Source organism: Drosophila innubila (genome assembly GCF_004354385.1).
Source record: "Drosophila innubila isolate TH190305 chromosome 3L unlocalized genomic scaffold, UK_Dinn_1.0 0_D_3L, whole genome shotgun sequence".
Taxonomy (NCBI): Eukaryota; Metazoa; Arthropoda; class Insecta; order Diptera; family Drosophilidae; genus Drosophila; species Drosophila innubila.
The window spans coordinates 9,586,716-9,599,898 of NW_022995376.1; the positions used below are offsets into that span (position 1 = coordinate 9,586,716).

At 38.4% G+C, this 13,183-nt stretch overlaps 1 protein-coding gene across 1 annotated transcript in view; it reads right to left on the reverse strand.

Annotated features, from left to right (window-relative positions):
* The window catches only part of LOC117788296, a 59,956-nt gene that overhangs the window by 25,815 nt on the left and 20,958 nt on the right, over window positions 1–13,183 (reverse strand). The window contains exon 2 of the mRNA XM_034627023.1: window positions 2,386–3,401. Coding sequence (XP_034482914.1) covers window positions 2,386–2,520 — 135 coding nt within the window. The 5' untranslated portion in view covers window positions 2,521–3,401. The remainder of the gene's footprint in view (window positions 1–2,385; window positions 3,402–13,183) is intronic.

Here is a 13,183-nt window from a genome sequence, read left to right on the forward strand (position 1 = left end):
ACAGTCATAGTTTAATATTTGTGTTTGCTGTTTGTTGAGTTGTTTCTTAGCTTTAGTCACTTCCTGTTCTCTCACTTTAATTTTCAATAATTTTTAGGCATTTTTCTTGAAGCACATGCCCCAAATTGGCATTGTTTATTGTTTGGCCCTAAACAACATCTCTGGCCTCTTCCGATTCCCATTCAGGGCACGCTCCATTGTATGCTCTTATCTCTAGAGACGTCGTCATACACACATGAGAAACTCTACAAACGGAGCCGAGGCACGTAATATTAATTAGCACACTGGACTGTCCGACTTGGGCTCTTTATGAATGCTTCTCGTTGGATTTTGTAATAATATATGCAGTTGCAAATACATACATACATGTCAACGGAAACTCGAGGGGATTATTTGCTTACATCAACTTGTGTATGTGCCAACTTTTTGGTATGCAAAGTGCAAAAAATCACAGCGAAAAATCCGGGCTAAAGATAAGAATGCAGTCGGCTTTTTTTGAAGTGTCTTGCCGAAAATTTACAATTGAATATAATTGAATAATAATAAATTAGTCACTTTTAAGGCAATTGCACGACATTTAATTGAGTATTAATGAACAATGAATACAAAAAAGGGAAGTTTTACGAGTGTACGAGATATTTGGAAGTTGATACACAAATGGAATTTTTATTGCAACTTGAATTAACAATTGGAAACTATTTTAATTTAATTATTCAATAAATTAAGTGCAATTATAAAAAAAAATATATTTTACTTAGAAAGTCAGTAATTGTTGATATAATAGTTTTTTTTTTCTATGGAAACTTTCAAAAACGCAAGTTTAAAAGTAGAAAGACAAAAACTATGCTTGAAATGCAAGCGACTAAAAAAGGATCTCTATTCTACACTTCTTTTTGAAATAAGAATAATGTAAATATACATATCCCAAGCTATGCAAATCATACTATATTCTTTTTTAAAAAGAATATTTTAATGAGGTGACGAAAATCGCTTATTGATGACCATATAAAAATAAAGATTATATGTTAATTTTAATAGCACTTTGCAAATAATATTGAGCAATTTTACTGGAAGTGAGTCGTATGTATTGTATTCACTCAAAATAAGCTATTTTATTTTGCGTATTTTTTTATTTTTAGTCATTTGTAGCGCTACATAAATTAACGCTTCAAACTTGAACTTGACTAGTGACGTCATGCGACAATCAAGTTGCAATAAACAATGAACAGAACAACCAACAATAAAAACTCAGCCACCGAAAAACTGAATAAAAAAACAAAAAAAAACTTAACTAATTTAAAATTCAAATTTGTTGTCAACGCAGCGCGTTGAAAAATGTATAAAAATATAGTGAGAGAGAGAGAGAGAGAGAGAGAGAAAGAGGTATATGGAGGGGTAGGGGCAAGTTGAATGAAACAAATGCCACATTTTCGATGGCTTTTAACGTTGCAATTTATAATGAACTTCATGAATATGAAAGCCCTGCAGTGATTTATTTGCAGTTGCGCTTATCTGTTGCAAGCTGCTGCAACTACCAACTTGCAACTTGGCAAAAAGAGGAGCAACTTTTTACCAAAGTCATCAATAAAAGTCGACGATAATAAAAAACAAAACTCGCACAGACAGACACGAGCTTCTACAGGGGCAAAGTACAAGTACAAGCATTAAATATCAGAGTTCTTCTTGCCAATTGCAGTTGCAAATTGCAAGTTGCAAGTTGCAAGTTGTTGCTGTTGCTGGAATTGTCTAGTCTGAATGACGCCAGCAAATTTGCCGCTATTCAAAGTGTAAACTGGCAGCTGAACAACTCCTAAGTTGTAACCTGTGCTCTCCATCGTTCCAAGTCATTTGTCGTCATGGGAAATGCTCGCAGTGCATTAAAAAAAAGCGACCTTGAAATGGAGACAATATAAAAGCGTAAAATATATACAGATGTATCTATATAAATGTACCTAAAGTACATTTCCACACTCGAAAACCTGTCTATACTATTTAGTTTTATTTATAGGTTATAGTTCGAGATAATCTTTAATCATTAACCATAATTTGTTTATATGTACTTGTATAACGATATTGTAATCTTTACTAGCGATCTTTATAGCATTTAATTTCACAAATTTCGCGGTTAAGCTATTTTTGGAATTTAAAGCTCAACTCAAGTCTATTGTGAATCACTTTTTATTTCAAGTGTAGCTGGCTGGCAGGCCTCCTTGCCATTTCACAATACTCGAACATCCTCACGCACTTTGGGGCGCTAAAGCGCCGCCTGAACATCGAGACTGTGGACGGTGGACAGTGGACAGTGAACTTGCAACCAGTTGTGTCCAGAAACCAGTTCGCTGTTGTCGTTCTGTGTGCAACACATTTGGTTGCTCGCAAACTCACCTGAAATATCATATATCCCGAGTCGTACATCCAAAAGTCCTCGGGCGTGTGGCCCGGCTTGCTCAGCTGGATGGCCAGGCAGCGCTGCAGTATGAGACGGCAGCGCTGCGGACCACCGGGTGACTTGGTGCCCATTGCGTTGCGATTTTTTGTCTAAAAATACCACACGAGATCACGAGACGAGGCACGACGAAGACGAAGACGAAGACAGCGACAGCGACAGAGACGCAGACTGAAGTTCAAGTTGATGCCACAACGGGGCGGCTCAATTCGTTTGTTGTTGTTGTTACTTTTTTTATTTCTTTTTTTTTTAATTTTATTTTTATTTCTTTTTGTTGTAGTGCGTTTAAAGCTTCATTACAGCGTCACTTTTAATGGTCAACGAAAAAACAAAAGAGAAGAACTTTAAGAAGCAGCAAGAACGAAACTCGTATTAAACTGTTGCTCGATTGGTTTGCTTTGGTTTGGCTTGCTTGTTGTTGTTGTTGTTGTTGTTACATTTTTGTTTTCGCACACTTTTATTTTCGACTTTGTTGCTCTTTTGCTTTTATGGCTTTTACTTTGACTCGCACGAACTTATGGGCTGAAGCGACGACATATTCAACCGCAGCAACATCGACGCGGCGCACGCGCAACGAGCGAAGAGAACGCAGATACAAATGGAAACGAAGACAGAGACAGAGACAGCGTCAATGTCTCAACGAGAACGAACACAACGCGAATTGGCAACCGAACGCACCGAGCGACACAAACAGACTGAGCGCTGCTGCTGCTGCTGCGACAGCAACTTCTGCTGCTGCTGCTGCTTCGGCTGTTGCTGCTGCTGCTGCTGTCGTCGCATAGCACGAGCGCCAACGAAGCGACAGCGACGCGAGCTGCTTCGGCTGCGCAAGTGGCGTTTGCATTGGCAGCGAGCTTTGCTTTTGTGTTTTGTTTTTGTTTTCGTTTTCGCACACGTTTTTGGAGAGTCTCCGGCTTTGAAGTTTTGCCTGCGTGTGTGGAGACTTTGCGGCTTGCTGAAATGACAACAATAAAAAAAACGAGAAGCGGCATTAAAACCTTGATTATTAAATCAATTAGACGAGCCAACAAAAAAGAAGATAAAAAACTAAACACAACCACAAATATTAAGGCGACGTCTTAAAGTCTACAACTGCTCCTAATATTATTGTATTATGATCATCATCATCATCATCATCATCAACATGAGCATTAGCAATCAAACTTAACGGTAAGCCAAATTTTTGGCAACTCTCCCAGCAGCAGCTCATTTCCTGCTTAAATCGCCGGATATAATAATGACTATAAATAGGTTAATTAAAATAAGACGCTTAGCTATAAGCTACAGCTAGTTTTTAGAGCATAGTAACATAATTAAAAGAAATTTGTTGAGCCATATTTGTAGCTAGAATTGAATTTGCATGTAGCTAGGAAATGCTAGACGCAGATTGCCTTTAATTGCGCATACGCCATGTATGACAACGCATGTCAATCAGCTTATTGCCTTTTCCTTAATGCACATCTGTCATATAAATCAGTAAAATAAAAAAAGTAACAAATGCAATCAAAAATGGCAAGAAAAGTAACAGGTGAGAGTGCATGACTTAGAGATACTCTGTACATTCTTACTCCTTCAAACAAACTTAAACTCACATACCGTATTGATAAAAAAATAGGGTATGCAAACTGTGCATCAGCATTTTAAATTTACATCAACAATTGATCAGATTACGAGTTTTGTGAGATTTACACGATTATTTGATTCGTGTCGCGTTGCCAGTCATTCAGTCAGCCAAGTCAGTTGCCTTATCTTTTGGCATTTGTCGCACATTCATCTTCCCAATTCGGTCAACGTGCGCGCGTTGAGGCCATAAACAAAGTGTGTGAAGTGAGGGAGAGAGCAAATGATTGAGGGCCGCACTCTCTCAGCTACTGTCAAGCTACAGGAAAGCTTTGCACTCAGTTGTAAAAGGCAAAGGCAAAGTGGCAACCAATTAAATAACTATGATCTCATCGCCCACGGTTTTGAAGCCAACATTTCGATTCTCAGCGCCTTGGCATTTTGGCCAGATCAAGTGTGTTTACGAGTATGTCTCTTAAAAATTACCCTTACCCTTTACGCATTTTCCTTATATTATTTATTTATTATACTTTTATTTGTCGACCCATTAAGAGGCGGTCTTTGTTAGAAAACACGTTTCTTAGCCAGAAACCAACCAGACAACCCAGACCCAACGTTAACCACATTCCATGAGAAAGAGAATTCGCCAGCTGCGACGCTTGTCCACTGGCTTTTCGGCTATTGTTTATCTCTGTTATTCTCTGGTTTTTTTCTTCTATTTGTCTTACAAATCACAAACATTATAATGGGGGAAACCAACCCAAAAAATAAAAAGGTGCTAAAAAATCTACATCAATTATTACTATTAATAATAAGCTGTCCAACATTTGGATTTGCATAATGTGTTGGAACTGCCAAAGATATGTTTTCTATTTTGATTTCAATGCCCTCGGGGGCCCCAGTTTATACAAACACACTTGGAGGTTGTCCAGTCGCTGAGTCAGTAATTAAATTTGCGTATGATTTCGAGTTGCGCTTCACTTTAAATATAAAAATTCGAGTTTTGAGTGCTTCTCAAGTCGAACAATTGAGAAAATCAGTAGCTGAACAATGTCCTTGTGTGACCTTCGGGGTGCTAAAAATAAAGCCTAACAGCTTCAACTAAATTTAAATGATGATGAAATTTAAAGTCGCGAGTTCAAGTTCAGTTAAGATCATGAGATCACGAATTCCTATACCACAAACTGTCATAACTGCACCCCAATAAAGATGACCTTGTTTATTTTTGTCTTTGCCAAAAAGTAACGTTAACTTTCTATTGAATATTTTTTTATGCTCCAAAAATCTGTCCATGATCTGTCGGTCATTGTCATAAGAATAAGATCTGCATATGGATAACCCTGATCTGTTATTCATTGTTTGAAATATGGATTCTTTACGCTCTATTATCTTCTCTGTTACAATGAGATCAGTCACAGGTTTTGACAGAAGAAAAGAAAAGGCAAGAGAAATGAATTGCGCATATCTTAAAATAGTTTAAATTTATCATTTTTGCTGCCAGTTTCGACTATGAACACGAAAGACGCTGAAGAGTTGCCTCGCACACCAATCTTACCAGTTGGCAAAGATTGTGCCACCTCATTGACCAATCTTTTCATTTGGCAAGGAATCTGCCTTCTGTCGGCACTGTAATCATAGAAAAGCTTCTTATAAGTCAGCTTTACAGCTGGTAAGCAGATTGTAAGCAGCTTAAAAATCACATACACAGGCTTGTTCTACAAATCTCTAACAAACCAGCTTTGCGTGCTGTTTAATTTAATTAATTAATTAATTTAATTTAAAGAAATATGTTGAAAGATTCAAAATTTTTGAAATGTATTTCATAAAGTAAAATCAATTTTCCAATTAAATAAACATGCAAGCAAAAAAAAAATTAAATTATTTTTTGTTGTATAATTTTTCTGAAAGTGTTATCTTTCAGGAAAAACCGATATTTCGAAATTTGTGAAACACAGCTGCTAATTATAATTTTTTTAATAAGCTACATTATTACTTTTTTTCAGCAAGACTTTTTTCCACAAAATAAAAACTAGATCATAATTGTGATATTTAATTTATACATACGAGAAATGTTGCACCCCCGCAATTGGACTACCCTCGCTCCCCTCTAGTTGATACTGCAATATTGACAGCTTACTTTCAATTGCGACATCTAGTTAGCGCAAAAATTTAAGAGGCAAATAAAACGACACGATCGACTGCATCTGACTGCATCGGTTGCATGAATGAATCGCTTAATGAAGCGCCGCGGCGTTGCAATTGCGGACAGGCTGTGGAGTCTGGGTCTGCTTTTGGACAGGACTGGCGCTGGCACTGACTCTGCTTTGGGTTTGTGGTTGTGGTTGTGGTTTTCGTTGTGGTCAGTTCGTCATCAGCTCTTATCCACCCGCAAAACGTCAAATGTCTTTGGTCTGCAACCACCCTGGATCTCTTTCTCTCTCTTTCTGTCTTTCTCTCTGTCTGTCTTTGTTCCATAATTCAGTTTTACGGTTCAGCGGTTGGCGCAGGCGTTCGTTTTGTTCGCTCCACGATCCACACAGCTTGCTACATGCCGCATACTAGCCAATTGCTGCAATGTGGCAAAGCAATCGATTTAAGCGCCGCCGCATAAATTGATGGCGACCGAAGCCGCTGCCAAAAGGTTCCTCCAATCTACAACAACATGATGAATTGTTTTCTTTGTCGACTTGTTGACTGCCAACAGCAGTTGAAGTTGCAGTTGAAGCCACTGCTTGCCACAGTCGCTGCTCTCTTGCTGCTGATGTGAATGATGAAGTAGGAAAAAATTGCAAATTGTATCAAAAATTTAAATTTTCGCTTTCATTATGCGGCAGCGGCAGCATCAGCGGTGGCAGTGGCGGTGGCGTCGTTGACTTGCATCCAATGCTCTGTCTGCCACTCAGCAGCAGCGGCATTTGCTAATGGACTGAATGCTTTTTGCTGTTGTTGCTGTTGTTGTAGTTGCTGTTAGTTGCCTATTGCCTGTTGTCTGCTGCCAGCCTGCCATTGTTTTGGTTTATTTCTTCAGCTTTTCCCTATTTTCAATTTTGACAGCCGCGTTTTTCACAAATAATGAGCTGCTTTTGTTCGCCCAGCAACTCTTACCCCTCCTCCCCTCCTCCCTGTCTCCCTGGCTCTCCAGCATCTCTTCCATCTCTCAACTTCTGTTGGCTAAAAGAAAAGCTGAAGCGTTCACATAATAATTTATAGCCTTTGACCAAAGCCTGATGCGCCAGTTGATATCGCACTCGTATCGAGTTACGCAGTTGATTCTGGTGCCACGGCGCGTATACGCAATGTGTGAGGCACCTTCTATATATTATACTACAGGCATTCACTTTCAACTAATTACGCGCATAAATTAAATGCAAAACAAGCTGCATTACAAATATCTGCAGCAAAAGTAAAATGAGGAACAACACAACAATCGCAGCTGGAGAAAGACAAAAGACACGGCGAGCAGAAAATGAGACTTTATTTTGTATTTTTTTTTTATTTTTTTTATTTGTGCAGATGCCTGGCTAGAGAGACAGCGACTTCAGGAATGCCAAAGATGTTTGGCGAAGCCAAGAAATGACATGCCATGCTCATGCTCAGACCCATGCTCCCATGCTCCCGTGCAGTCCGTGCAGCCCGTGCACCCGGACAGCCCCCACACCCCTCGGCTGTGCCATGCTCCTTGCAACTTACAACCAATCCAAACGAATGGCAGCCACAGCGGAGACAACGGCGTCTGCCAAGCGGAGACATTGCGGCAGACGTTGCAATAACAATCACAACAACAATAACCACAAATCAAGAAATTTATAATAAGCAATTGCAGAAGGTAAAGTATAGATACTCTATCAATTAAATAACTGATAGAACTAGAAGTATATTTTATTGAAGCAGCATAAGCTGTCTTTTGGTCAGCATCAAATTCTTTTCAGATAGAAAACGTATTGCAAATAGATTCAGTATAATTATTATTCTTTTGTTTTATCTTACATATTTGATTTTATCAGTAACAATTTTCTTTTATATATCAATTATAGATTGAGCCAAAACTGAAATTAAATTAAATTGATCGAAAACTAACTAGTTTTTCTTTTGAAATTTTTAAGATTATTTTGACTTACTTTTCAAAATTGTACTATAAGTAAAATATTGAAATTATTTATTTATTTAAAAACAAGTTAAATGTATTTCTTCAAGGTTATTAATCATGTTTTTATTATTATGTTCTTTTCAATCAAATATTTCATAAGCTTAAAAGAAAAAAGCGATATAGTAATAATTTTTTTAAATTATTTAAGAAGTAGCTGACCTTTTCTGCGATATTTAACACAATGCTAAATGTATTTTAAATATAAATTTATTGTACAATAATAATAGCTCAAATATTTGTTCACTTTATATGTATATATACAATATACAAATATTTCTGACCTTTTAAAGCAAATTTGACTAGAAATATAATGTACTTTTAACTCAAATTTATTGCTCAAGAGTTGCAAATCAATACTCGAGATTAATTTGTGTTCATCATAAATCTGAAAAAGCAATAAAAGACATTCAATTTGATGGACACAAAACGTGGCAAGCTGCATGGCAGCAACATGATGGCCCGCATAATCGCAAGGGCATTCAAATATATGACAGCAGCAACAACAACAACAGCAGCTACCACAGGAGCTGTGACAATGCCGTTGATAACAACGACGTACAACAAATTGTTGCGTGTGTGTGAGTTTTTGTTGTGGCGTCTTCAATTTCAGCATTCTTTTGGTAGTCTGCATATTTGAAGCTGTCGTTGCAAGCATTATTGTTGTCGGTTGTTGTTGTTGTTGTATTTGCTGTTGTCGTTGTCGTTGTTGCAGCTATGCGCATCGATCGTTTGAGTAAGTTGAGTGAGCTCACGTGTCGTATGCGTAATCTGACCGCTGCAATGAATTGTTTGGCGCATTGCTTTTGCGGCACGGCCAATTTGGCGTTGTCAGCGTCAAACAATTTCGGGAAGTTGTTATCACAACATTTTGTGTCAACGTTGTTGCAGTCGTGGCTGTTTTTGTCGTTGTTATTGTTATTGTTGCAGCGATTTCTATTGTTGTTGTTGTTGTTAATGCAATATGAGCAGCGTTTGCTTTTGGTTTACCAATGAGCATATTCATTTAGGCCGTCTTTCTCTCTAACTTAGTTGCTATATATCAAATGTTGTTGTTGTCATTGCAATTGTTGTTGTTGTAGTTGTTGTTGTTGTTGCTATTTGGTTTTGTCTGTGTGTAGTTTTTGTCTTTTCCTTGTCTCGTTTGTCAGACATTTGACAGTTGTTTGTTATTTTTGCACGTTGACTTTTGTTGCTGTCTGTCTCTGTCACTATCTCCATCTCTATCTATCTGTGGCTGTGGCATATTTTCCATACCCCCACTGTTGGCAGTTGCCTAACAGCCGCCCACTTCATCAGGCAACCCCCCCCTCCCCCCCTCTACACCCTTGGCCATGTTTTAGATTTCAATTTTTATGGCAAGTCAAATTTCTGTGATGCCTCGTTTCGTTTGTTGCCATTTTTTTTTGGTGTGTGCAACATTTTCGAGGAAGTTAAAATTTGCATAGAAAAATGGAAATTAACAAGACCATTTGACTGGCTGTCTGTCCTCCTTCTCTCTCTCTCTCTCTGTCCCCTTTCCCCTCTGCACCTCCTTCTACATTTCACAGAGTTCGTCCTGTTTGAACATTTGTCTCGCTGTGTCTATATTTAGGCTGTGGTAACATGTTTGACCAACTGAACTGACTGAATGACTGACTGCCACAGTTGGTGGAAGTTGCATAGCCTATTTGCCCCCACTCCTCTCCCCACTCTGCAGATATCTGCAGTGATGTAATCAACGTAATGCATGCGACAAACTTTCAGCTCAAATTTCAATTTCTGTGTCGAGTTGGAAAAAAGAGATCAAAGATCGCAAACGATTGCATCGCATTGCATGCATAATCGAATAATCGAATAATTAATAATTAATATTTAATACTATTGTTGTTGGGCAACAGTTTCACTTGAGAGTATCAAGAAAATGTTCACATAAATGCAATTTTATGTTATTGTTGCTTTCGGTTTCAACTTAATCTCACAGTCCTGAGTTTTATGTTGTTGTTGTTATTGTTTTTTTTTCTCTCTCACGTGACCTCCAAGGCAAACCTCACGTACAAGGATTTTATGATCAACCCACGGCACTTACATAAAAATAAATATATTAGTATCTTTTATATCTTTTGTGTGTATCTCATGTATCTTTTTTCATATCTTTGGAAAAGTGAAAATTGATGCATGCCCAGGCATAAAGGAAGCGACACTGTCGTTTCCCCTTCCTTCTCTCTTCACCCCTTCTGCAGGCTTCAGCTTTATGAACTCCCCCGCCTCGCATCAATTTCCTTATGGATTTTAATATTTTTTTATAAGCCAGTCACGGAAATTCGTTTAAAAACTTAATGAAAATGAGGCAGGCGCCAAAAGACGTGCACATCCCACTGAGAGGGGGCAGCAAAAGAGAGGGGTAAGGGGGGCAGGAGGAGCTGCAGATTTTTAGCGTGACAACAATTGATCGAGAGATAGAGAGATTTCCCACATTGAAATCGCAAAATGTTAATTGAGTTTTGAGTCTTGAGTCGCATTTCTGAGAAATATGTTTTCAGCATACTAAAAGTTATTTAGTTATTTGGTTTGTTAATGGCAAATACAAGCAACCAAACAGCATCCATTGCCAAGAAAATGATGTCATAATAAACTGGCAAATAAAAGAGGCGAGACACTCAAATCATTAATGAGAGACAGAGACAAGAGACAGAGACAAGCGACAGAGACTGAGAAGCGCCAAAAAGTCAAATTAGTACACGTTAAACACAAAACTAAGCAAAGCAAATGCGCCAAATTGAAACACAAACCAAGAGTGAAGTGGATGAAGTAGAAACAGGAGAAGCAGCAGACCAGTTGAAGGTGGTGCGGTGATGCTGGCGGTGCAGAAGGTGAAGGAGTTTCAAAGCTGAAAGTGGGAGCCAACGGAGCTGGCACAACGAATGTCTAAACAGGCTTGCCAGCCAAATGAGTGGAGGCTGTCGGCCAGTTGAGCTGGCCAACTTAAAAGAGAGAGAGAGAAGCACAGCCTAATGACAACACGGGGAAAAGAAGGGGGCACAGCATTTGCTGTAGGAGGCACAACTCTGCTGGCAACTGGTAAAAAACGGACAGCAAATACAATAATTAGATCACAAACAGACAGGCGACTCAGCAGCAGGAGCAACGTGACTGACAGTGGAAGGGGAGCAACAGGGAATAGGAGCAAATGTAGCAGGAGGAAGTGAAGTGCAAGTGAGGAGTAACTAAACACGGACTAGGTAGGCAATTCAATTGTAGCTCATTCTTGTTGATTCACAGCAGGGCGAGCAACTAACTAAGTTGTTAATATTATGATTTTCAAACAGTGCCTGCACCTTGTATACCCACTAAATAAAATACAAGTGGGGTATATGTACTACAATATTAAGTAATTGATTACATTTTAACTATCAATTCAGTTCACAGAATGAAATCTAAACGAGAATTCTACACGTTGAACACGTGATTTTTTTAGAGTCTTGAGTTCCGTCAATTAGCGTTGAGTCAATAATTTTGTTAGCTTTACAAAAAGGCTTTTAGGCTGTTGCTCTCACATTTTGCTATTTACTTAATGAACTTTAATTTAGCTTTTAGGGAGAAGTTCAGCTCGTTCGTTGTGCCTAATTACAGTGTATAATTTTTTTGAAGAAATTTTCTTATAAAAACATTGTTAATACAAACTCCTAGCTTTCTGATTTTTTAATATAAAAAAATTAATAAATTTTTTTAGGCTTTAAATCAGTAATTCATCTGAGTTGTTAATTCCAAACAAAGCTCTTTTTTATATGAATTCAGATGAAGGCAAGGAAAGTTATATCAGTAGTTAAACTTAAATGTTCAACCAAACCAATTTCTTTTGTTACTTGGACTAAAATATCGACCATACATACAATTTTTATTTATTAAATAAATGGCGTCTAAGTCAGTTTTTTTAACGGAGTTGTTCTTTTAAACCAAAGCTTCCTCCATAAGTTTCTCACATAAATAACTACAGTATCTCAAAGGGTATACAACCAGATTCTATTTTAAGATAAAAATGCAATTCTCAAGTGTTGTTAGGGCCTCTGTCGATTCGGTGACCGACTGTGTGGCAGCAGCAGCTGTTTGGGGTCGCATTTTGTGAGACAAGCGTGTTGCTTGTTGTGTCTTAAGACATGCAAAATTGTTGCCAAGTTGCAAAGTTGCATGTGCAGCAGCTTCCTACAACTACAACGACAACAACAACAACAACAGGCACACACTCGTGTGTGAAAAACTAAACTCAATTACTCAACAAACATAGTAACCTACTTCATAAAACCAACAACAACAGCAACAACAAAGCGCTGTTAACAACTACAACAAACAACAAGAAAAGCAACAAATTCATTTTCGCTTTTTATTTCTTTTTTTTTTCGAAAGAGTCCTTCAAGCGTGACAATCACATGGAACAGTTGTTGTTGTTGTTGCTGGTTGTTGTTGCTGTTGCTGATTTATAGTTTTCATTTTGCAGAGCTTGTGCAGCTTGTTGGATGTTGTAAAAGGAAATGTCAATTCTGTTGCCCGTTTGCCAAAAACAATGCAACACGAAACATTTGCGGCATCGTTGGCCAATGTGTAATGTAAGCAGGGGGAGGGCTGAGCAAAAGGGGGAGTAGAAAGGGGGTAGAGTAGGGTGGCATGTAGTTTTGTGTAGATAACTGAGCGCTCGCTAATGTAAGTCATATAACAAATTTTTGCAACTGGATTTGCTCAACAGCTGTACCCAAAAAAATGAGAGAGAAGGAGAGGGAGAGAGAGAGAGAGAGAGAGATAGAGAGTGCAGAGAATTGGGAGTTGAGAATCTGTTTCTATGCGAAACAAGAATCAAATCGTATGAAATGGAATGGCATCTCCTGCAGTTCTCATGCTGGGCACAGGCTTTCTCCTTATGCGGTCAGCGCCAGGCGGTGGGCCCAAAAACCGGCTGACAACGAAGGCAATAACAACAACAACAACAACAACAATAACAACAATGAAGACTCCTTCGCGTGCTGGCCAACACTTTGCTGAAATATGTGCCCAAGCCAGTT